We start from the raw sequence: 21,616 nt of genomic DNA, 5'->3' as shown, positions 1-21,616 counted from the left end.
TGTGGCATTTCCCAACCTATTGCATCGGGTGGTTTCGTTTCAGACGAGTTTGTTCCCCGTTCGTTGTGCGGGTGTGCCGAAGCCGTGAACATTTAGGGTTTGTTGGAGGTGCCGAGGTGCGCGTACGCGTTGCAAATGTGCTGGGAGCGTCCGCTCAGCCCCCTTTCTCCCCCATCTTTTGGGTTTGCGTGGAAATAAAGCTCAGGGGAAGGTGTGAGAAGGTCCTGGGCGGTGGGTGTGCAAGTCATGGCTGGGCATTGAGCTGAGGCATCACGCACATGGCATTGCCACCGGGTCTGCGGGTCTCCATTCAAGGGACAAAGCGAAGCAGATCATTAAAATGATGCCTCTGAGGGCACAATTGGAAGATCACCTAAGGCAGAGGTTTGGAGGCTACCGAAGGGAGGGGGCTCCGTGCGCTTTGGGAGAGGGAGGAAGGCACCCGAGGGCAGATGCTGAAGGTATTTTGGCACAGTTTCATCTCCGGCCCCACAGGCACCAGCCGTGCTCCATGTGAAGCCTCCAGCTCCCCATACATGAAGCCTCCAGGGCAGAACTTGGCGGCTTCAAAAGGAAATTGGTGGGACCCATGTTTTATCGACCATCTCCTGAATCATTGACAGCACTGATCCAGATAACAGAGGGGCTGCGAAGTGGAGAAGTGCAGACAAAGTTGGGGGCCATTGATGGGGACAGGTGCTGGGGGGCATTTATCCCCGTAGACCTCTGGGACTTGCAAGGAGGTGGGTGACAGAGGAGCTCCGGGCACTGGCGGTCCAGGGAGCAGTGAGGTGGCAAACGTGGGAGCGGTGAGCACAGCGCTGATGGTTCGGGAGCGCGGTTGTGACCTTTGCTAACTCTGTTTCCTTCTTCTGGGCGTTTTGCTTATCTTGATGGTGTCAGCGTGAGGCTTACAAGAAGGAAGCGACTAACTACAGCATTGTGTAAAGGAAGACCAAGACTTGGCTGGAGCCAAGAAGGGTTTCCAGATAACCTGCACGTTTGGATGGGGCCACAAGGGACAGAGGAGGGCTCTGCGAGTGGTGAACAAGTGGTGACGTACATACTAGCTGAGGTTGAGCGTGCAGGTTTACATCTCACTGCCATGGTTCACCTACACGTGGTTGTTCTTGTGTCCGCTGAAGGCTGTTCTTTTGGATCGAGGGCTTTCAGGTGGTGCCTTTCCCGTCTGCCATAGGATGATGGACTCACAGAATGGGTTGCATCCACCCATCCCTCCATCCCCCGGTCTGTGCTGGCACTGGGCATTGCCCCGACCCACGTGCAAGACCTTGCACTTGGCCTGGATGAACTTTGTGAGGTTCACATGGACCTGCTCCTCCAGCCTGCCCAGGTCCCTCTGGATGCCACCCCTTCCCTCCAGCGTATCGACTGCACCTCTCAGCTTGCTGTCAAGGGCTAGGGCATCCTAGCCCTCCACACCAGCTGGGGAATGGGAGTTTCTTCTGCTCCAGGTTTGGATGGGAGGACCTGCCTGGCTCCTCGAAGCATCAGCGTGAGGGTGAAGCGGCGAGCAGGGAGGATGCTGCTTCTCCTCTGTCTCTCTTTCCCTCTTGCATTTTTAATCCCGTTGGCTTTGCAGAGCTTCTCGCTGAGCTCCTGCTAACCTTGGGCCGGCCCCGTCCTCAGGCGCTGTCTGAGCGATACTACACGAGGCTCGTGCAGTTGCTGTAACACCAACGGCTATAGATTGAACAAGGAGCTAAAAATAACCGACGGTCGATAACGGCATCATGAACCCCGGCTTTTTTGCCCTTTTTTTTTTTTTTTTTTTTTTAAAGAAAATCTGTATATTGACAACACAACAAAGCGGCTTCCTGTAAAGGCAGGAGGGAGAATGGAGCCGGGCTCCCTGCCCACGCCCTGGCCTGGGGCTGGCAGCAGCGCTGGCTTCACCCGTGCCCGTCGGTGCCGCGGGGATTGCGGGGGGCCGCACCCCGGGAGCCCTTCGTTTGTCTTCTCCTTGGGGCGACGTGGAAGGGCAGCACTCCTCCCTGGCTCCCCGTGCTGGTCCAGCCCATGGTGAGGAGCTGGGGGAGCTCGGTACCCACTGAAATAACCCCCTCGCCGGCGGCCCTGGGCTGCCCGCTCCTGCCCGTGCTGCCTGCTCCGTGCCGGCGCAAGCCTTCGGTGCGGCCGCCAGCCCTGGACCCGTGCCCGCCTCAGGCTGATCTGCTTTTTCCTCTCGCTTTCACATGCCCAGGAAACTGCGGCATTACAAGGATTTGAAAATGGCCTTGAGCTTTTTAAGCACTGCTCCGGAGCGGATATTTTTCCTAAATCAAGATTTGCAAAGGTATTTGGGCATTAGTTGGCCGGGGGGATTTCCAGAAGTATCGGAGCACCCAAACACCCTTTAAATCTATCTCCCGTGCGAGTGCAGATTTGGTGCTGAAAAGCAGCCGGTTCACCAAGACTACCATCATGATTTGGGGGATTTTTTTTTTTCCACATCACCAGCGTTAGTGTAAGGGTTTTCTGAAGGTTGTTCATTGCTGGATCCCTTCTGAAAATCACGGTGGTGTGGGATCAGCCCAGAGGGGTTTAGCCATGTTGCTGTTCTGAGTCCAGAGAAACTCATCACACCTTCAGCTTCTGCTGATGCGGCTGCAGAAGCTGAAGGTGTGATTTATTATCCCAAATAACCCATGGTGTGAAGCTGGCTGTGGGGAGGGTGCCCCAGGCAGCTCTCGGCTCTGTTTCGGAAGGACGTGGAGCAGCGCAGGGGATCAGTCAGGAAAACTGTCCTGCCTTACGATGCTCTAACCTCCCAGCTCAGTGGAAAAAAAAAAAAAAGCCATTGCCTCAAAGAGCGATGGAGAGGTGGGGTTTTCCTCTAAATCCCACTGTTGGGAATACACCCCAGTGCCCAGCATTCGCTCCCTTCTCCTCAAAAGCCAAGCTCCGTGCACAGCCGGCGATGCTCACCCAGATCTGTGGACCAGCAACTAAACGCAGCCTAACGAGTCCTCCAAGGTGCATCCCTCAAGCGAGTGCACCAGATCTGGAGAGATGCTGAAAAGAGCTGAAACCTGCAAAAGAGAAAATAAATAGTTTTCTAAGTGCTCTGTGGTTTTCCCAATTAACCTGCTGTTCTGCTTTATACCCAGAGCTCTGAAAACCTCGGGATCCTCAAGATCCCGTGTCAGAAAGATGCTCCAGCAGCATCTTGCCTGGTTAAGCCATGGGGCAGGACTAGTTTATTGTGAGCCGAGAGAGCTGCTCTGAGGAGGTGGGTTTAAACTGCTCCTACACTGGAGCAGCTGGAAAAAAATTATGTTCCCCGAGGAAAATTAATTTCAGAGACTGTGAATCCAAGGGGAGGTTTGAGAGCACGGCTCCCGTTTTGTTCCTTCCTTCGGGGAAGACTTGGGAAATACAGAGAGATCAGGAGGGAGCAACAGATATTATTAGTCATCCAGGAGGGAGGCGGCTGTAGGGGGTTTGAAAGGCTTCAGAGTATTTTTAGACCTGGTAAAATGAACAGTGGGGGGGGGGAAAGAGGGAAGGAGACCTTTGAGAGAGACGTAAATGCTTCACGGAGCAAAGTGGCCCGGGCTTTCCACTCCATCCTGCCCCAAGCATCAGCTCAGGCAGAGATTTGCTGAAACAGAAGTAGGGGATGTAAAACCCATGAAAGAAAATGCCGTCTAGATCGTTACCTGACGAACCTCATCAAGCTGGCTGTATTTGCCGAGACGTCTTAGTCCTAATTCCCTTCATTTTAACGGGAGCTGGTTGCTGAAACAGAGTTTAAAAGCTGCTCGTGGAGCCTCTGGCAGGCTGAGGAAAGATGCTGAACATCTCCTCCTTCTTCATCCACCGTGATCCGGACCGCACGTACTGTCCCGGCAGCTGGCAGGAGAATAACGGAGTGGCAGGAGGCTGGAGGGTGTTTCCAGGGTGGTGTAAAGGGTCTCAGAGCTCAGCCCCAGAGGTGGTTGAATACAGCTGGGAGGGAGAGGAGGGGGCTGTCCACCTCTCCACATCAGTCAAGAGGATGATGAAGGCACTCAGAGTCCGGGTGAAGCAAGGGGCTGCCTACCTCGTGTTCTCCAGGGAAGCAGCCCTTGCGTTGCCTTCCCTATTCCCTGCTGGGAAAGGTCCCTTCCTACCCCCGCCCCAAGCCAGAGGTGTTGGCAGGGGCAGCATCTTTCATGCCCTGGGGTGTTTCAGCAGCATCTTCAGTGCATCCCCAGCCTCCCCCCGCCCCCCGCCGTGCCTTCATTCCCAAGGTAATTCCCTCCACTCCAGCTGGAGCACAGCCACTCCAGAGAGTCTTGCTAGGGCTGATCCCCTGCAAGCTCATCCCGGATCGCTGGGATGGGATACAGCCCTGGAGAAGGTTGCTGGAGCCTGGGGTGAAGCGTGTGGGTTTGCACACCCGGCTGGGATGCTCCATCGATCCCCCCGCTCCTGCTCCTGCTGCGGTGGCACAGGGATTTAGAGCAAGTTCCCTTATTGCACAGCCTTCGGTGGGTTTGTGCGAATGAGTATATATAGAATGTATTTGTGTCTATAGCAGTTGAAGGAAACTGGAAGTAGAGCTGAGCAAAGAGCAGCAGGTCAGTGCCTCGGCATGTTTACGGGAGCCCCTGGGAATCACCCGGGAACACCGTGTGGGGCAGGAGCAGCTCTCATGTGACGGCACCGGCATTTCTCCACAGCAACGTGGTGAACCACAGCGGGGAACTCCCCTGGGGTCAGTAAAGCAAGAAGGAAATTCCCTTCACCCCGATGCATCCCTGCAGCCGTGGGATTTGTCCCCACAGGTCACACCAGCCCCTCCTGAGCCCTGCTGTGATCATACGCACTGCCATCCCTGCGCGGTGCTTTCGGCTTGGGGAGTGCAGCTTTGCTTGCCGCTGGGGAATTTGGGTTTCACTTTGCTCCAGGGACCCTCCCGAAATTGCCTTTAGATTAATTTTCAGGTTTTCTTCTAGAGCTGCCTTGGCTGCTTTATTTTTGCGCTCTAGCCGAAAACCCCTCCCTTGCTGCGAAGCCGGGTGAACTTGGAGCTCTCTCCCATTTCCCCAGGTGCTTCCTGGTGGCCTCCAAAATCTGGGCTTTGCTGGCTGGAGCAGCTCAGCCGTGAGGAACCACACAGCGGCCGTGGCCGTGCTGCAGCAGGAGGACACTGGCATGTCCCAGCTCTGCAGCATCCGTAGGAGGCCATCGATAACAGCAATAACCATCTTCTGTCTGAACTGGCTTTAGCACCAGCTGAGATGTTTTGTTCAGGGATGAGCTTGCGTAAAAGCTTTATTTTGAAAAGTAAGGTTAATAACGGCGAGCTGGCTTAATTTGTGGGATTAAGGAGGGCTGTTGGGAGCACAAAGCCTGTACGCGGGAGGTGGGCAGCTTGGCATGGCTGCACACACGGGTTTTGGTGGTATTACAGGGTGTCACCAGTAAATATGGCTGAAGGATGGGTCCTGCATCTTATTTTACAAGCTGTTTCCCATGCAGGTGGCGTCGTAGGAACAGTTACATCCCTCCTATGCCTGGGGGGGGGGGGGGAGGGACCAGGTTTTGCTCCAAAGGATGCTCTTTGGCTTTGCCTGCGCCTTGCAGGGTGTGCTCTTTGCATACCTGCCTTAAGGGTCTCTTCATGCAAATGAGGCACTAAAACCTGATGTGCTAATTGCTGGGATGTGCCTTCTGGAGGGCCTCTGGACCCGGTGCTCTGGGAAAGCCGGACTGCATCCGCAGGACATCCCGGGGCAGCAAGGCAGCAGCGATTGCAGCGTTGGCTGCAGAGCAATGCTAAACCCAGCTAAGGGTGAATTAATTTATTCCAGGATCCCATTAAGCCGGGGGGCGGGGGGGGGGGGGGGATACCAGGCTGGGAGCTGGGCCGCTCAGCGTGGACCCAAGCTCCCACTTCCCACGCGGAGAGCGCGGCGGGGGAATCGCTCACCGAGGGGCTTCGCCGTGGGGAGGGCGCAAACCCCAATTGCTCTTTCCCAGCCATGGTGCTCGATTCTGGGTTTGTCCTCTCTGCTTTCAGGGCCTGGCTGCCCTGGCCTGGGGATGCCGGCGTTGGTGCCGTGCCTCCCGTGGCCGGCACGGCACAGACCATCCCTGCCAGGCACACGTCGTGCCTGATAGAGGCTTGTGAGCCCCATCATGCCTGGCGTGACAGCGGCAGATCTCCACGATAGGGGCAGGTACACATGACAGGGACAAGTATCCGCCATGGGGAGAGGCTTCTGTCATGGGGGCAGCTCCCGGAGGAATTTGAGCGCTGCTTGAAACCATCTGGTCCAGCAAATAACACATTTGGTCCAGCAAATAACCCGAGCCATGTTACCTGCAGCGCTGCTGAGCGGAGCGTCCGTCTGTCCAGCCCAGGAATCACAGCAGAGGCTTTAACAACCACCTAAGGAAAACACAACCTGGGTCTTGGCCCCAAAAGCTGACCCCCCCCCCTCCCCAGGGCTCAGATGAATTGGGTGGCGTGGGTGGGTGCGGAGCTGGGTGCTGGCAGGGCGCGGGGGGTGGCGGTGCTCTGTCCCTGCAGGGATGTGGGATCCTGTTATCTTATTAAGAGCGGCCAAGTCACCATCCTGGAGTAAGTGGCTGAGCCGTGACTAGACTATAATAATCCTGGGGGATTAGCGTGTTCGGCCAGGGCCAGCACCGCAGGAGCACTTTTTTCTTAGGGCTGCGAAGCTTCTCCTCCGCCTTCAGCCCAGGGGCAGCTGTGATGCTTTTCCTCCCCTCTTGCTTTGGCGTTGCTTTTAGAGGATCACAGAAAAATAGAAGAATTGTTTGGGTTTCTTTCGTGCCTCCCGTCGGGAGATGCTGAAGTGCTTCTTGAGCACTGGTAGGAGCTGGGAAAAAACAAAATGCCCCTGCCTGGGTGTTTGCCTGTCCCACGGCAGGGCGGCAATCCCTGCTCCGAGTGCCAGCGATGCAGGCATCAGCGTGCCGTGCCTGCCTGAGGACGGTGGACTGAAGCTGGGGGACTCATTTACCGCGCCAGTTTAATTGCTTTTGTTGTTGGAACTGAGCTTGTGACAGCCGAGTGGGCTCCTGTGCCAAGGGAAACCCTGCGTGGGTCACATCAGGTGTAGCTTTCCCCCCCCCCAACGCCAGGCACTGGGATGGGGCACAGGGGGCAGGAGGTGGGGCAGGGGGGCAGGTGGTGGGTCACAGGTTTGGGCAGGGGATGGGGAGGGGGGCAGGAGATGGGGCAGAGGATGGAGCGGGGGTGGGGGGGGCAGGTGGGGGGGCAGGAGGTGGAGCAGGGGATGGGACGATGGGGCAGGGGATGGGGCGGTGGGGCAGGGGATGGGGAGGAGGATGGAGCAGGGGATGGGGCAGTGGGGCAGGGGGTCGGGCAGGGGATGAGGAGGTGGGGCAGGGGATGGATCAGGGGGGCAGGTAGTGGGGCAGGGGGTTGGGCAGGGGATGGAGCGGCGGGGCAGGGGATGGATCAGGGCGTCGGGCAGGGGATGAGGAGCTGGGGGCGGGGGATGGATCAGGGGGGCAGGTGGTGGGGCAGGGGGTCGGACAGGGGATGAGGAGCTGGGGCAGGGGATGGATCAGGGGGTCGGGCAGGGGATGGGGAGGTGGGGCAGGGGATGGATCAGGGGGGCAGGTGGTGGATCAGGGGGTCGGGCAGGGGATGGGGAGGTGGGGCAGGGGATGGATCAGGGGGGCAGGTGGTGGGGCAGGGGGTCGGGCAGGGAATGGGGAGGTGGGGCAGGGGATGGAATCAGGAGGTCGGGCAGGGGATGGGGAGGTGGGGCAGGGGATGGATCAGGGGGCAGGGGGTCGGGCCCGCCGCACGGGGCGGGGAAGCCCCCCCCCGGCATCCCCTCCACCTCCGCAGCCACCCCGCGGCTGACGGGCGGGCGCCGCGGCGGGGCGCTCCCGTCCCGGGTGGGCGGCAGCGCGTCGGCCCCCCCCCACCCCCCTCCTCCGCTCTCCGCGCCTCCGCCCCCCACGCGCGCCCCCCCCCCCCCCCACGCGCGCCCCCGCGGGGGCTCCTTTGTTATTCCGGCGGAGCGCCGCGGCCCCCCCCCACCCCCCCCCCCTCCCTCCCCCTCCCTCCACCCCCGGCTCGGCTGTGCCGCCCCTCGCGGGAGCGCGCCGCCCGTGCGCGGGTGCGCGCCTCCCTCCCCTCCGCCCCCCCCCCCCCCCCTCCCCTCCCCTTCCCCGCTCCGTTCCGCCGCCGCCGCCGCCGCCGCCCGGCAGAACCTTCCAGCGCCGCCGCCCCGCGGGCCGCCGCCATGGGCGCCGCCGCGCCGCGCTGAGCCCGCACCCAGCGCCCGCGGGGGCCGCCGCCCCGGCCGCCCCCTCCGCCATGGAGCTGGGCAAGGTGGTAAGTGGAGCGGCGCCCCCCCCCCCCCCCCCCCCCCCCGGGGACCCCCCGCACCACCACCACCACCCCCCCCCCGGGGGGGGGGGAATTCCCCGGGGACACCCCCCACCCCCACCACCCCCCCCCTCCCCGCGCCCCAGCCCCTCGGCAGGGCACGGCATCCCGGGTTATTCTTGGAATCCGGGATTGCATCCAGCGCGACTCCTTCCCGGGGAAGTTGGTGAGCCCCCAGGTAGCGGTGGCCGCCGGGGTAAAAGCAGGGGGAGCCAGGGGGTGGGTTTGGGGTGGCAGCGGGGGCCGGGCGCCCCCTCCTTCGGTTATCGGGGGGCTCCGCCACGCCGTTAAAGCTGATCCCCCCCCCCCCCCCCCCCCGGGGTTTGCTCCCACCCACCCTTTTACCTTGCTTTCCCCCGGCCTTCCACTGGGCTGGGTCAGGTGGTGCCACGAGCACCCGTGTCCCCCACGCGTGGTGCTGCTGTCACAGCCGAAAGGGGCAGCCCCTCACCCGGGCGTTAGGGATGGAAACAAGTTTGGGGTGAAAAATGGGGGGTTAAGGTCCGTTCCTGCAGGGAGGCATAGTCATCCCCTGCGCTGCTTACCTGGGAAGAGGGATTTTGCCTTTCACGGTGCTCCGGCAGAGACAGGTTTGGGATGAGGAAGGTCCCTGGGGTGCAGCATAGAGCCCACACGGTCCTGGCTGTCCTCAGCTCCGTTGCAGGATCCAGACCTCCTGGAGGGATAACGGGCGAGGGACACCCCAGGTGTCGCAAGGAAGGATTTCCACCAAAGCTACCTTGGCACCGCCGGGCTCCGCATCCCTGGGGTATCCCGGCTCCGCCGAATTCGGGAACATCCCACTAGGGCGATCCCCACCCCGGGTGTTCCTGCCGGGGGAAAACTTCCCAAGAAAGGTCGGTCCTGGGATGGCAGCTGATCACTGAAATCCAGAGATGAGCTCCTGGCGTCTGCTGCCCGCATCCTCCAGCCTTGCTCCTTTATTTCCTCCTGTGCCAAAAAATGCCCGAATATTTGCTTTTGCTGGGAAGCAGAAGACTCCGGTCGGGACCATTGGGAAGATTTTAGGAATATTTGAAGGCAGTGGAAGACCTTCCTAAACCACCGACCCTGGAAAACACAACCATCCTCCCTCTCCAGATAGAGATCACCGCTGCTGGAAGAGATTATCTTCGCATAAAATCCCCACTTAAAATTAAAAGCCTGGCTAACGGGGCAGCTCACGGGAAAGGCTCCGGCTGTGGCTGAGCTGGCTGGGCAATGTGGGACAGGAGGAATTGAGTGCCCATATGAATAATTAAGCGAGAAGAGTAACGAGTGTTTTTCGTGGGGAGCAGCTGGGGAGCCTCCTGCTTTTCTACCTCTCCTCGGATCCAACCACCCATGATGGGGTCTGGTTGTGCTGTGGGTTGGAAGTGCCCGGCGGTGGGAGCTGGGTCCCGTGCTGGCCCTTCATGGTGCTGGAGGTGACCAAAGCACTCCCCAAGCTCTTCTGCAGCCTCGGTTGACTTCTCATTCGACTGTTACTTCAGCTGGAGGCTTCAAAGGGATCTGGGGTTTACGGCGTCAACTTCCCTGATGGTCGTTGGTGAGGTTTGGTTTCTTCTGTAGCCTCGCTTTTTCCCAGCTATTCTCCCCAAAACCAGATTTCTTGCTGTCCTTTATTTTTTCCCAAAGGTTTTATCTGTGTGTTGGAAAAGTCCATTTTCCTTCAACTGGGTTTAAAAAGCTCCTGTCCAAGTAGTTGATCTGCATAAATTGTTTATGGCACTGGGGAAATCCAGTGGCCCAGCTCTTTGGGTGTTTGTCCCGCAGTGGTGTGTTCAAAGTGGCAAGCTCTCATCTCTGGTGTTGGGGGAACCAAACCCTTCCAGCTGCTGGTGACCAGCTCGCCTCTCCCCTCCTGGCATCAGATATCTCACTCAAGCCCTTGGGACCCACCACAAGCCGGTTGGGTGGTTGTCTTCGTTCTTTCCCTTTGCTTGCCTCAAAGGTGGAGAAGCGATCAGATCGCACTGCCTCGTCCTGCCCGAGCTCTCGTGATAGTGTTGAACTCATTATTTTCACTGGAGGCTCTGGAAAGGCCAGGAAGAGCAGTGGGTTAAGTCCTTGCACGTGCAGCTCGTGGGCACATCACCCTGTGGATCCCAGCCTCTGCTTGGTTGCCACCCTGCTGCCTTCGGGAGGACCTGGGAGCTGTGGGTGGTCAAAATGCGTATCCTTCGACTTATTTGCACTTTTCTCCCATGATGACGGTACTACAGCTCACGAGGCAAAGGCCTTGGTGGGGGTCAGACAGCAGCTGCCATCCTCTGGTGCCTCCTTGTGAGGTGGAGACCTCTGGACATCACATCACCCCTTCCTGGCTTGGCCCAGGTGGTTTCTCCCCTGGAAGCGCCGCCTGTGCTGGGAGAGCTCCTCCATAACGCTCACGTCGGGCTTCGCCGTGCGCCGGCGAGTGCCTGCGGCGGGTAGAACGAGCATGACATCGATCTGATGTCATCACCCTCTCAGCCTCGGGAAAGCAGACCCGGAGGCGGCGATGCCAGGGCGAGTTTCTGCCAAGAAGAACCTCGGGCGATGCTGTTGGCCTGTGGCCATCTTCCTGGTGACTCCGGTTTGGGGTGTCCCGTGTGCCATGGGGCAGGGCAGCAGGGCAGGGTGTGGGTCAAGGTGTCCCCAAACACCCCCCCGAGGCCCCCAGGCTGGTGTCCCTTGGCATTCAGGGCTGTCTCTGGTACGCATTGGGTCTGCCTTCTCCTGGTGGCGTTGGCATCTCCTCTTAGAGGGACACATCTCGAGCCACCCGCCGCTGAGAGCAAACCGCGGCGGATGCAGCGAGATTTCGGGGGTGTCTAACGGCAGAGGCCAGCGTTGCTTTGGGGAAAATGTGGTTGGTTTTGTGGCTCAAGCAACAGGAAAAGCGAGACTTGTGTCCTTTTGGGGATTGTTTCTCACCTGATGGGAGCAGGAGGCGAGAAGGGCGACAGCACCTTCAGGGAGGTGCTCCCACAGCCCGGGTGCAGGTGCTTCAGCCCTGGAGCAGCTCCGGCACGGCAGAGGAGCACTTTCTTTCTAAACTCACGGATCCAGCAGCAGGTACAGCCAAATAGCCCGGATGAAAGAATGGGAAGGTGTTTTTAGCGTCTCCTCTTACTCCCCATTCAAAGGGAGCGTTTAGGAGTGAGCAGGAGGGCTGGTTTGTGCCGAGCATCCTCTTATCCCATACGTAGAACTCCGTCCGTGGGCACAGGAGGCACGGCAGCCCCTGTCCCACGCGGCCGGCCAGCCCCGCCGGCGCTGCCTTTCCGCCTGCCTTTCCCTCCGGCCGCTGGCGGGCACAAAGCCGGGCTTGTTCCCTGCTCCTGCCAAAGGCCAGCGGGCACCCAGCAGCCCCACGGAGCAGGGACCGCGGCCGCCCCGGCTCTCCCCGGGAGCTCTCGGCGGTCCCCAGCGGGGCGTTGAGCAGCCCTGGCGTTATCCCACCAGCTTTGCTTTGGGATTTTGATGGAGAAAAACCTTTCCTGAGCCGCGGCAAGGCTGTGATTTGCTTTTAGCTGCTGGTGTTTAAAGAGAGACGGGCATGTGCCCTCTGAAAAGCTTGCCTGCACCCCCGTGTGCTGCCCACCTCCGGGGCTGGAGTGAAGCTTTGCGAGGCTGGGATTTGCATTTTAATTAAGCTCGTGGATTTTTTATTTTTTTCCCAAGCTTCTTGTAGTCAGGTCTCCCTCCTTGCTCTCTTCCCCCCCGGAGCCCCTGCGTGTTGCGAGCGGTTTTCCGGAGGTATGCTCCATCCCAGCTCTCCATTTATAGAAAGGAATTAAGGAGAAATGAGGGAGCATTACTAAGAGGATTTGCACTGCGACTTACTCAATTTCTCCAAATAATTTGCAATAGCTCTGGATTCTTTAATCAACACTCATTTCCTTTTGGAAATGAAAGCAGAAGCGGGAAGGCACCATGCAGCTTCTGAGCAGAGCCCCAACGGGAGATTTGCAATTCAGAGGAGACCGAGGGCATAATTTGGGGAGGTCTGGCAGGGGGATGAGGGGGTGTGTATGTGCATGTGAAAGAGAGAAGCGTTCCTCGGTGCTCAGAAAGCCGCTGTCGCTCTGTCCCGGGTCCCTCCGTGCAGTTTTGGGCTCCTCTGTCCCTGTCTGGAGCCTGTGGTCGCGTGCCCGGAGAGGTGTTTTGGTTGATGTGAGCCACATCTGGGGAGGGTCGCCCCAGTGTGGAGCTGTTGGTGGCTTGGTTCTGGCGCGGCATCTCCCTGTGAGAGGAGCTGGGCTGAGTCAGGGGTCGTGGGGGTCCCGCGGGACGTGATCCAGCTCACCCCAAGGTCTGGCAGCCCCCCTTGCCAGCAGCATTCCAGAAGTCCCTGGGGAACACCGCTAAATTCCCCCGGGGCAGGGCTGCGGTGGCACCTCAAGCCACAGGAAAAAAAAAACCTTGTATGGGGTTTCTGGGGACCCCCTGGGTGCTGCAGAGGGAGGAGAAGCCTCTCAGGCAGATCCCGCTGCGCCAGGACAGAAATATGAGGTTGGATAGTCCCTGGTCTGTATTGTCTGACTCTGCTCCTCCCTTAAAAACGGCCTGAGCCTTTCCGTGCTCATGGCCGTGGGGTTCCTTGCCACACTCCGGAGGTGCTGCTCGCCCACCTGCCGCAGAGCACCCACGGCCCAGCCGCCCTGCCCTGGGCGCTGCTCTGCTGAGGTCTGCCCCACACCCCAGCCCCGTGGCACCCGCCACGGCGTGGTGGTGTCACCCCTTTGGCGGCTCTCGTTGTGCAAACCCGGCCCCGCTGGCCTCTCCTCTTGCTTCCCTCCCGGCCCGGCCGCCTCGGCGGCGTTGCACAAGAGGAAACACCCGGGTTTCCTTTCCCGGCAGCGGGGCGAGGTGTGGGGCTGGAGGGAGGGCCAGGCTGCCCCACGCCTGCCGTAGTCCCCTGCCCCGCTCCCAGTGCTGCCCGCACGGGTACGGGGACCAGGGGCTGACGAGGGATGTTATCTTTGCTGATGGAGGGATCATCAGCGAGAAACCAGAGCCGGGCCAGCGGCGCTGCCGAGGACACACTCGTGGCCTGGCAGGTTAGAAACAGCCCTTGTGGTGTAGAAGCTCGTAATTAAATTAAAATGAAAGCACCGTCCGCTGTAGGTGCCGGATGGTGTTGGAAGCAGCGCCTGGGTCAGGGGGAAAGACTGTCTCCGTGGTGAAGAGGTCTGAGTTTTCTTTCAAGGCAGCCCCAAATTTCCCTTCTCCTTGACCCAGTTTTGCAGCCAAAACTTGTGGACGGGAGCGTATGCCGCCGTCATCCTCTCTGACCCGACTCGTCCGTCCCTTGGAGGTGACACCAGCAGCCTTGACCCTCTCGCTCCTGCCCTGCGCTTGTCTGGTTTGCGGGTGCGGGCGCTGCCGGAGCCGGTGGAGCGGTGGTTTGGGCATCTCCCGAGGGCCTGTGCCTGCTCCGAGTGGCTCCCGGGGTGGGAGCCCTGCCCTGCCCTCCCAGGGGATGCAGCGGGGAGGTGGGGGTGCCCACGGCACCTGCAGGGACGGAAACGTGGGATCCCGCTTTTCCTCGGAACACCTTTCTGCTGTCCATGTGGACATAACGTGTGCTTCAAGCCGAGCCGGCGGCGTGGGGATGGAGGGTCCTGGAGGCCACTGCCTGGAGCCAGGGGCTGCCAGCCCCCTGTCAGCCCCCACACCGTGTCTCCCCACTCTGGGGGCCTTTTTGGTTGGAAAAACATGTCCTTGCTTCACCAGGAAAAGGTGTCAGGAAACAGCACTTAAACTGGGAGCTCCATTTCCAGCTTTCCCAGGGATGCGGCATCCCCCCCCCGGCACTGCTTCCCTCCGGAGACCACCCCCATCCGGCCTGTCAAGGACAGCAGGAGTGTGCTGTGGTGAAGCCACCGGCTTCGGGACAGTGGTGCCCCCATCCTGCCTCCGGCTACAATCTCCCACTCACCAGCTTTGGCTTTGTGCTTGTGGTCCAGGACTTGTGGTCCAGGACTCCCCTTTCGAGGCAGGACATCTTGAAACACCGATCCAGGCGCTCCTTGCCATGCCGGGTGGCTCGTCGTGACTGTCCTGCCTGCCTGCGCCTTCGTGGTTGCCGATGGGGGTTTTGGACGTGGACAAGCTGCACGTGGAGCTGGATCCGTGGCACGTGTCACCGATGGTGGTTGGGACATGGGCATCACCCTTCAGGCTGCCGCCGCTGGCAGAGAGGCACCTTGCTGAGGATTTTGTTGGGATTTTTTTAATGCTGGATTTTATTTTATGGTTTTCATAAATGACAAGGGGCTGCGGCCATGGGGAGCTGCAGAGGTGGCTCCCACCCTTGGTCCTTCTGTGTTGGGAGCCGGCTCGCCTCCGTCCAGCCCCTCGGGAAGGGACATCTGACGGGGTCAGGTTTCTCCACCACTGGTGTTTCTTTCAGCTCTCCTAAAAACCGAGCTAAGATGCAGGTTCTGGTTTGTGCCCAACCTGCCACTGGACCGGCATGCTCGTGCCTGGCAGCCGGCGATCCGGGTCCCCCCACCACCCTGGAATGAGCCTCCTGCGTCTTACTGATGACCTGCGTGGTCCTTACTGGTCACCTCCATGATGGAGCGAGCGGCGGCATCCCAGCAGCAGAACTGGTTCATGCTGGGACGTCAGGACCCAGAGCCTATGTTTCAGCTAAGGGGGTGCTCGGCCCTGGGATGGGGGTGCAGGTGGCAGCTGTGGGTGAGATCAGAAGCTGTCTCAGCCCTTCAGCACGTTGTCCCCGCTCCGGCTGGTGGATGCTTTGGTGGCAGAGGGACATTTTGGGGAGGTGGGTCAGGCCCAGATGTACGTGGGGTGTCCATGGATGGTTCCTGTGGGCCCCCCCCAGCCCGGCTCAGCAGAGAGTCATCAGAGTCAGTCGTGATGAAGCTGTAGCAGGGCCACCTCAGAGAGGATGAGCAAGCAGGGATGCAAGAAGGATTCCGGTGAGGAAGGCGCTGGGATTAATCCTGATGCTTTAATTGGTTTATATCAGTAATTAGCTCCTTCTGGCAGCGCTGAGCCAGACGGTTTCTTCCCTCGGCGGCAGGATCCTCACGCAGCAGGTGCCAGGCAAGCGCTCAGCGCTCTCACCAGCAATGCAGGAGCTTGGGGACAGGGTGGCCCTGCTCCGGCATCCCCGCGCTCCCGTGTAGGATCAGCCGCAGCGTCCCACCGCCGCTGGCACCGCTCCCCGAGGGGCAGAAATGGGGTAAGGTTAAAAAAACCTGCCCAGCAAACACTTCCAGCGGCTGCCACTGCCTCTCCGGAGGCTAAACAAAGCGCTGGCTCTGTCCAGGCTCCTCAGCACGGGCTTGTCCCCAACATCTGCATCGCGAGTCTTGCCTTTCCTGGCCGAGAGCGAAAGGGCGGCTGGCGAGCAGGGTTGCGTTGGGGAGAGGCTGCCTGCCCCACGGGAGGGTTGTGCCGGATCCTGGCCACGGAGCTCTGGGTGGTGGGACCCGGTGGTGCCGTGTGTGGATGCGCCTGTCAGTGGTGGGACGGGGGAGGTGACGGTGGGTGTCAGCCAGGGCAGCTGCCTGCCCCGTGGGTAGCGGGTCCGTCTCCTGCCCCTCTAATCCTGCAGTTGGGGATTTTGCTGCCAAACAGCGTGGGCAGCCCTGGTCCTTCTCTGCTCTGCAGCGCGCCGTGGTCTCGCCATCCCGCTGCCAGATTCCCTGTGCCTCCTGAAACACCCTCTCCACTCAGCGCCCACCCCCCCCCCGCCCCGAAAGCAGGGTAGGAGCTACCGGCTGCTGCCCGTGATCCAAGGGCAGGGGAGGGATTTGCCTTCGCTCTGCTCATCCCACCGCCCAGAGGGCAGGAGAGGGTCCTTTGTGGTCGCTGCTTTAATTGCATCGTTATTATGCTGAGTTAATGAGTGCTGGCAGCAGCTGAACCTGGCGGATGCCAACCACATCCCAGAACGGCATCCGGCAACCAACGGGCAGCATCCAGCTGGCAGGAGCAGGGGCCGGGGACCTGGATGGGACCCAGCCCCTGACAGGTGCCGGCCAAGCCGGGGGGTCTCAGCGGGTGAGGGGGGACCAGGGAGGGGGGGGGGGGGGGGGGTGAGCCTGAACCATTCCCATCTCACACCCCCCCCCCCCCGCCCTCCGCCGCTTCTTCTTTTGCAGACTGTCAGCATCAATAAGGCTATTAATGCGCAGGAAGTGGCTGTCAAGGAGAAGCACGCCAGAAATATCCTTCCCAAAGTTGGCCATGGGACAAGCGAGCGTGGGAGCGGGGCCGGGGCCGCCCGGAAAAGGGGGCAGCAGCAAGGTGACGCGTGGGGAGAGGTGCCGGTGGAGCCGGACCAGTGCCACCAGCTGGCTGGCGGGGTACTGAGCATGGCTGGATGGGACCCCGAGGGGCTGTTGATGACGGTTGGGGGTTTTCCAGCACGGCACGGGGTCCCTGCTCCTACTGCTGCGGCCTTTGCTTGTCAGGGGGGGGCCCAGCCTTGTGCTCCCAGGGCTGCCATCCCGTAGGAAGGTGGGAAGGGTGGATACCTGCAGCAAGTTGTCTGCCTGGGACGAGGATGCTGAATCCCCAAAGGTGCTTGTGAGCCTGCTGCCACCAAAAGCAGACCCCTGGCATCCCGGCAGCGCCGTCGGGAAGGCTCAGCGGAGGCACAGCCCCAGCCCTGAGTGTGCCACAGTGCTCCCAGAGCGGCGGTGTGGGGCTGGAGGAGAGGGGACAGCATGTGCCACCCCCTGGGGACAAGCCTGTGCCTGGGCTTGGCAGCTTCTCAGCTCCCTGCGGTGGCCTGGCTCCCCTCAGCTCAGCTGCCTTCGGGGTGGCCGCTCTCCATCCCTGCCGAAGGGGAGAGGAGCGTTTCCTTGACCAGCCACCACCATGCATCCTGGGCACGCACCACGAGAAGGGAGCGCAGACCTTCTGGTCGGTGGTGAACCGGCTGCCGCTGTCGGGCAACGCCGTGCTCTGCTGGAAGTTCTGCCACGTCTTCCACAAACTCCTCCGGGACGGCCACTCCAACGTGAGTGCCACAAGCTCAGCTCAGCAGCTGCCCCGGGGCCCAATCCTTTCCCCCGCGGGACTGCCCAGGGTGGTGGGAGATGGTGGTGGGTCGGTGGCCTCTTGGGGGTCAGTCCTGGATGGGGATCGGCACGGGGACCACCACGGGGACCCCTCCCTGCTCACTTCGCCGGAGTCTTCCCAACGCTGCTCTGCCCTCAACCTCTCCCCCCGCCCTGCGCTACAAACCCAGCGCCAGAGGAAACCGCTCGGTGCGGGACATCGGCGTCGGTGCAGGAGCCATCAGCAAGGATCCTCCTGCCCCACGTGCAGGTGGGGAAACTGAGGCACCCGGGGGCTTGGCGGTAGCGACACCACCAGCAGGCTGCAGAGTCGGGAACGCGTCGAGACCTCCCATTCCTTAGCCCAGTTGCCGGCTCCAAGTACGGCACGCCTTGCCCCGGCGCTCTGCCTGCTGCCCGTGCTGCCTGCTTATTGTCATCATCGTTCCTCCAGGTCTTGAAAGACTCCGTGAGGTACAAGAACGAGCTGAGCGACATGAGCAGGATGTGGGTAAGCAGCTGACCCCACCAGCCACCGTGATGGGGACAACCTGGGGGTCCCTCAGGAGCACCTGATGCCCCAGCCGGGCTGGGGGGTGGCGTTGGCTTGGACAGTGGTCTCATCCAGGAGGACCCAGGCTCCAAGGGCTGTGCAGATGCTCAGCCGTGGCTGACCCGTAGCTGCCGTGACCTCCCTGGGCTGGGTTTGATGGTGGTGGTCAGGATCCTCTTGCTATTCTGTGGCAAAACACAGTAAAACTCAGCTCTGGCTGTGAAATGCAGCATTGAAATCTGCAGAGAAGGTGATGAGGAAGTCTTGACCAAATCCTTTCAGCACGTTTGCTGCAAGCCAGCCTGTAGCCCACGAGTCTGCAAGGAGGGTTTGGGCTGGGTTTTTGGGGGGAGATAAGGGAGGGATCGCTCATGCTGCAAGGGGAGAGGGCTTTTTCACAGCCTGCCCTAGGTCTCAAGGGCTTTGTGGTGTCCCCAGGGCCACCTGAGCGAGGGCTACGGACAGCTCTGCAGCATCTACCTCAAACTGCTGAGAACCAAGATGGAGTTTCACACCAAGGTGAGCATCATCCCATCCCCATGGCCACAGCGAGGGGTGGGTGATAGGGCGCTGGGGCAAAAGCAGTGGTAACGTTATGGTGCAGGACAGGGGCTGGCAGAGCTGTGTTTCTTTATGAGCTCCCAGTTCATCACAGGCTGTAGATCTCACCTTAGATTTATCAGGAAAATCAGAACGAGGTAGCACAGAACCTCGGCAGCCTCTGTGCTCGCAGGGCTTCTGCCCTCCATCGCCTGCCCTGCTTGGTGAGCATCGCTATGCACGGGATACGGCGGGGTCCAGCCCCACCAGAGTCAGCATCATGTCCCATCATGTCCCACCCAGTGCTGTCCCCGGCTTGAAATAATCAAAAAATCACCAAAATCCATTTTTTCTCTCTCCGCTTTGGGCTCTTGGGCCGTGGGTTCTTCTGGACATGGGAACATCCCAGGGGAATCCCACGGGACCGTCCCAGATGGGTTTTTTTCAGGAGCTTGTCTCCAGCCTCTGGAGCAGCGCTGCTGAGCAGGTCCTTTCTTTGGGCTGGCCTTTGGAGAGGGTGCACCAGCTCCGGCGCTGCTCCACGCGTGCCGTGCCGGCTGCCAGGGCTGCTGGGGAGCGTGTTTAGAGTCAGGGCCGCGGCGTGCCCTGTCACGCCCCAGGAAGCCACACTCACATCGATGGAGCTTGTGATTTAGGCAGGTGCTTTCTTGCAGAATAAACCAGAATATGCTCGTGGTGTTCAAATAACAGCGTGCTGCCAGGAGCAGGGTGGGAAGTCACGGTGGGCTTGTGCACCGGTGCACCCCTGCGTGGCTTCGAGTGCCCTCATCCTTGCGGTAACCAGCTGCGGCAGGTTTGGTACCCGTGGTGTTTCCTTCCTTTCTGAGCTCTGCTGGAAAGATGTGGGTTTTGAAGCCAGGCTGTACCCATCACCCCAGGTTGGTTTGGAGCTGTGATGTGACCTTCCCTGAAACACCTGGGCAGCATGAAGAAGCTTTTCCCCCGGAGCAGATATTGGCTCCTTCCCCTCCAGCTCTCAGCCGTGCCGTGCATGAGCTGGCAGCCCCATCTCCTCCTGCTCAGCAGGTTTCTAAGCCCAGGGAGAATTGGCTTTTCTTGCTGGGGAGAATACAGGCACCGTGGATTGGGGATGCTGCAGTCACCTGGGGCTCAGCAGACCACACGTTAGCCCCCTTTCCCCCCCTGCATCGCTCCCTCGGCGCATCTGAAGAGCCGTCCCAGTCTCTTACACCAAGGCCGCCGGCCAGATCGGCCACCCTGGTGCTCCCAGAGCTGTGGCTGGAGCAGGAGATCCTCCAAAACCCTTTACCGACTCCCGTTTCCCCACGCAGAATCCCCGCTTCCCCGGCAATCTCCAAATGTCCGACCGGCAGCTTGACGAGGCGGGGGAGAACGACGTCAATAATTTGTGAGTGCGGGGCAGGGGCGGGAGGTGGGGGGGGGGTGTGTCGCTGCGGGTAGGGTGGCACAGCGCTGCCCAAACTCACCAGCAGCACGACCAAGCCGGGGATGGGACCTTGCACCTTCCCCCCCACCCCTGCCACGGGTGCTGGGAGCGGGTGGAACCCCTGGGCAAGGCTGGTGCATCCGCGCCGGAGCACCCGCTCATCCCTCTGGGGTGGCACCTGGCAAGGGTTGAGGGCCGTGGGTGGTGGTGGGGATGCTCCCCAACCATCCTCGTCCCTTCTTCCTAGTTTTCAGCTAACAGTGGAGATGTTTGACTACCTGGAGTGTGAGCTGAACCTCTTCCAGACAGGTAAACCCCCACGCTGCCCTGCCAGAGGTTGGGGTGGGGGAGTCCATGGGGGGAGGATGCTGCCTGAGGGTGTCGCAGCTCATCTCTTTTTCTGGGTGCTTCACCCAAGTTATTATTAGCTGAAGTCCCTGCGTGCTGTGCTGCCTCATGGCAGCCCTCCAGCAGCGCCGTGGAGCTGGCCACATCACCCCACCCCGCTCCCCGCTGCGTGCATCGCTTCCACCGCCCAGACTTCGGGCTCTCCCACTCTGGCAGCCTCCCTTGGGCTGTTTCTTCTCGTCTTACTCGTGGGCTGGTGACAGGTTTTGGTGTTCTATTAGCGGTGAGCACAAGCTGCTGTGGGTGTTTGCGGCGGTGCTGGAGCTGGGGGAGGTGTAGGGGCACCCTGCCTTCCTCCCGCACAAGCGAGCGGAGGGGTAAAAAAAAAGCCAGTCTCAGCCCTCAGGGCTGTCATGCACCTCTGCGTCCTCGAGCAGGATCAGATTTGGGGTAAATTAAAGCAATTCTGGGGCAAGCCTTCGTCTGCTGCGTGCACCAGGCTGTGAGTGCCGGTGGGACAGGGCTGTGTTTCAGTGGAACTGAAGCACCACCCTTGCCTTGTGACCACATGTTGGCCTCGCAGGACGGTGCCAGTGCTGGGGGGGCTCATCTGTGTGGCACAGCCCCGTCCCCCGAGCGCTCCCAGGAGCTCTCGCTGCTCTGCCCGTCAGAGGGGAGTTGCTGGATAGAGGGAGATGAAGCTGCCATCTTCTCCAGCCACCCTGCTAGCTGCCTGCTGCACCAGCACGCTTGGAGGGCAGGCGTCCCACAGCTCGTGGGAGACCCACAAGGCTGGACCTTGAAGATGGGACACTGCACACGTCTCCAGCAGCCCAACATCCCGTGCCCCAGCCCTGGCAGAAATGCCTTCGTGCCCTGGTGTCATGGGCTACATCCTGCAACCCCGGCACGAGGTGTAATTTGATGTGACGTGGGCAGAGGGTTGTGGATGCGAGGTGCTGACAGCTGCTCCCGGCTGGTTTTGGAGCATCTCCCCACTGGCACGCAGGGCACGCGTGGATGCCAGTGGGACAGCAGTGATGGGCAGAGCACAGGGGCTGCATGTCCTCGGGGGAAGGGGGGGGGGGGGCCGGGAGCTTTGCCCAGGGACCTGCCTGAGGCTCAGGACTGGGCACCTCCAGCCCACGGCACTAGGCTGAAGTGTTCCCTTTGTGGGAATCCTGGGTGGGAATTTCCCCTCCTGTTGAGCTTGCAAATGGCTGCTGGGCATCGGGCTGGGTCCCCAAGGGCCAGCAGGTATCTTCCTCCGAGTGAAGGTCTCTCTCCAGGTGACATGTGTGGCCGCA

At 60.6% G+C, this 21,616-nt stretch overlaps 1 protein-coding gene across 1 annotated transcript in view; it reads left to right on the top strand.

The window, feature by feature from the left end:
* HIP1 (huntingtin interacting protein 1) overlaps nucleotides 1-21,616 on the top strand; it is a 50,304-nt gene that overhangs the window by 15,428 nt on the left and 13,260 nt on the right. The window contains exons 2-7 of the mRNA XM_086475116.1: nucleotides 16,537-16,600; nucleotides 17,257-17,399; nucleotides 17,894-17,950; nucleotides 18,431-18,511; nucleotides 19,846-19,922; nucleotides 20,209-20,270. Coding sequence (XP_086331242.1) covers nucleotides 16,537-16,600; nucleotides 17,257-17,399; nucleotides 17,894-17,950; nucleotides 18,431-18,511; nucleotides 19,846-19,922; nucleotides 20,209-20,270 — 484 coding nt within the window. The remainder of the gene's footprint in view (nucleotides 1-16,536; nucleotides 16,601-17,256; nucleotides 17,400-17,893; nucleotides 17,951-18,430; nucleotides 18,512-19,845; nucleotides 19,923-20,208; nucleotides 20,271-21,616) is intronic.

The sequence above is a fragment of the Leptosomus discolor genome, chromosome 18 (assembly GCF_034619465.1).
Source record: "Leptosomus discolor isolate bLepDis1 chromosome 18, bLepDis1.hap2, whole genome shotgun sequence".
In the NCBI taxonomy this organism is placed as follows: Eukaryota; Metazoa; Chordata; class Aves; order Leptosomiformes; family Leptosomidae; genus Leptosomus; species Leptosomus discolor.
The sequence above is the reverse complement of the archived record's forward strand: the minus strand, read 5'-3'. Positions and strand labels throughout refer to the sequence as shown.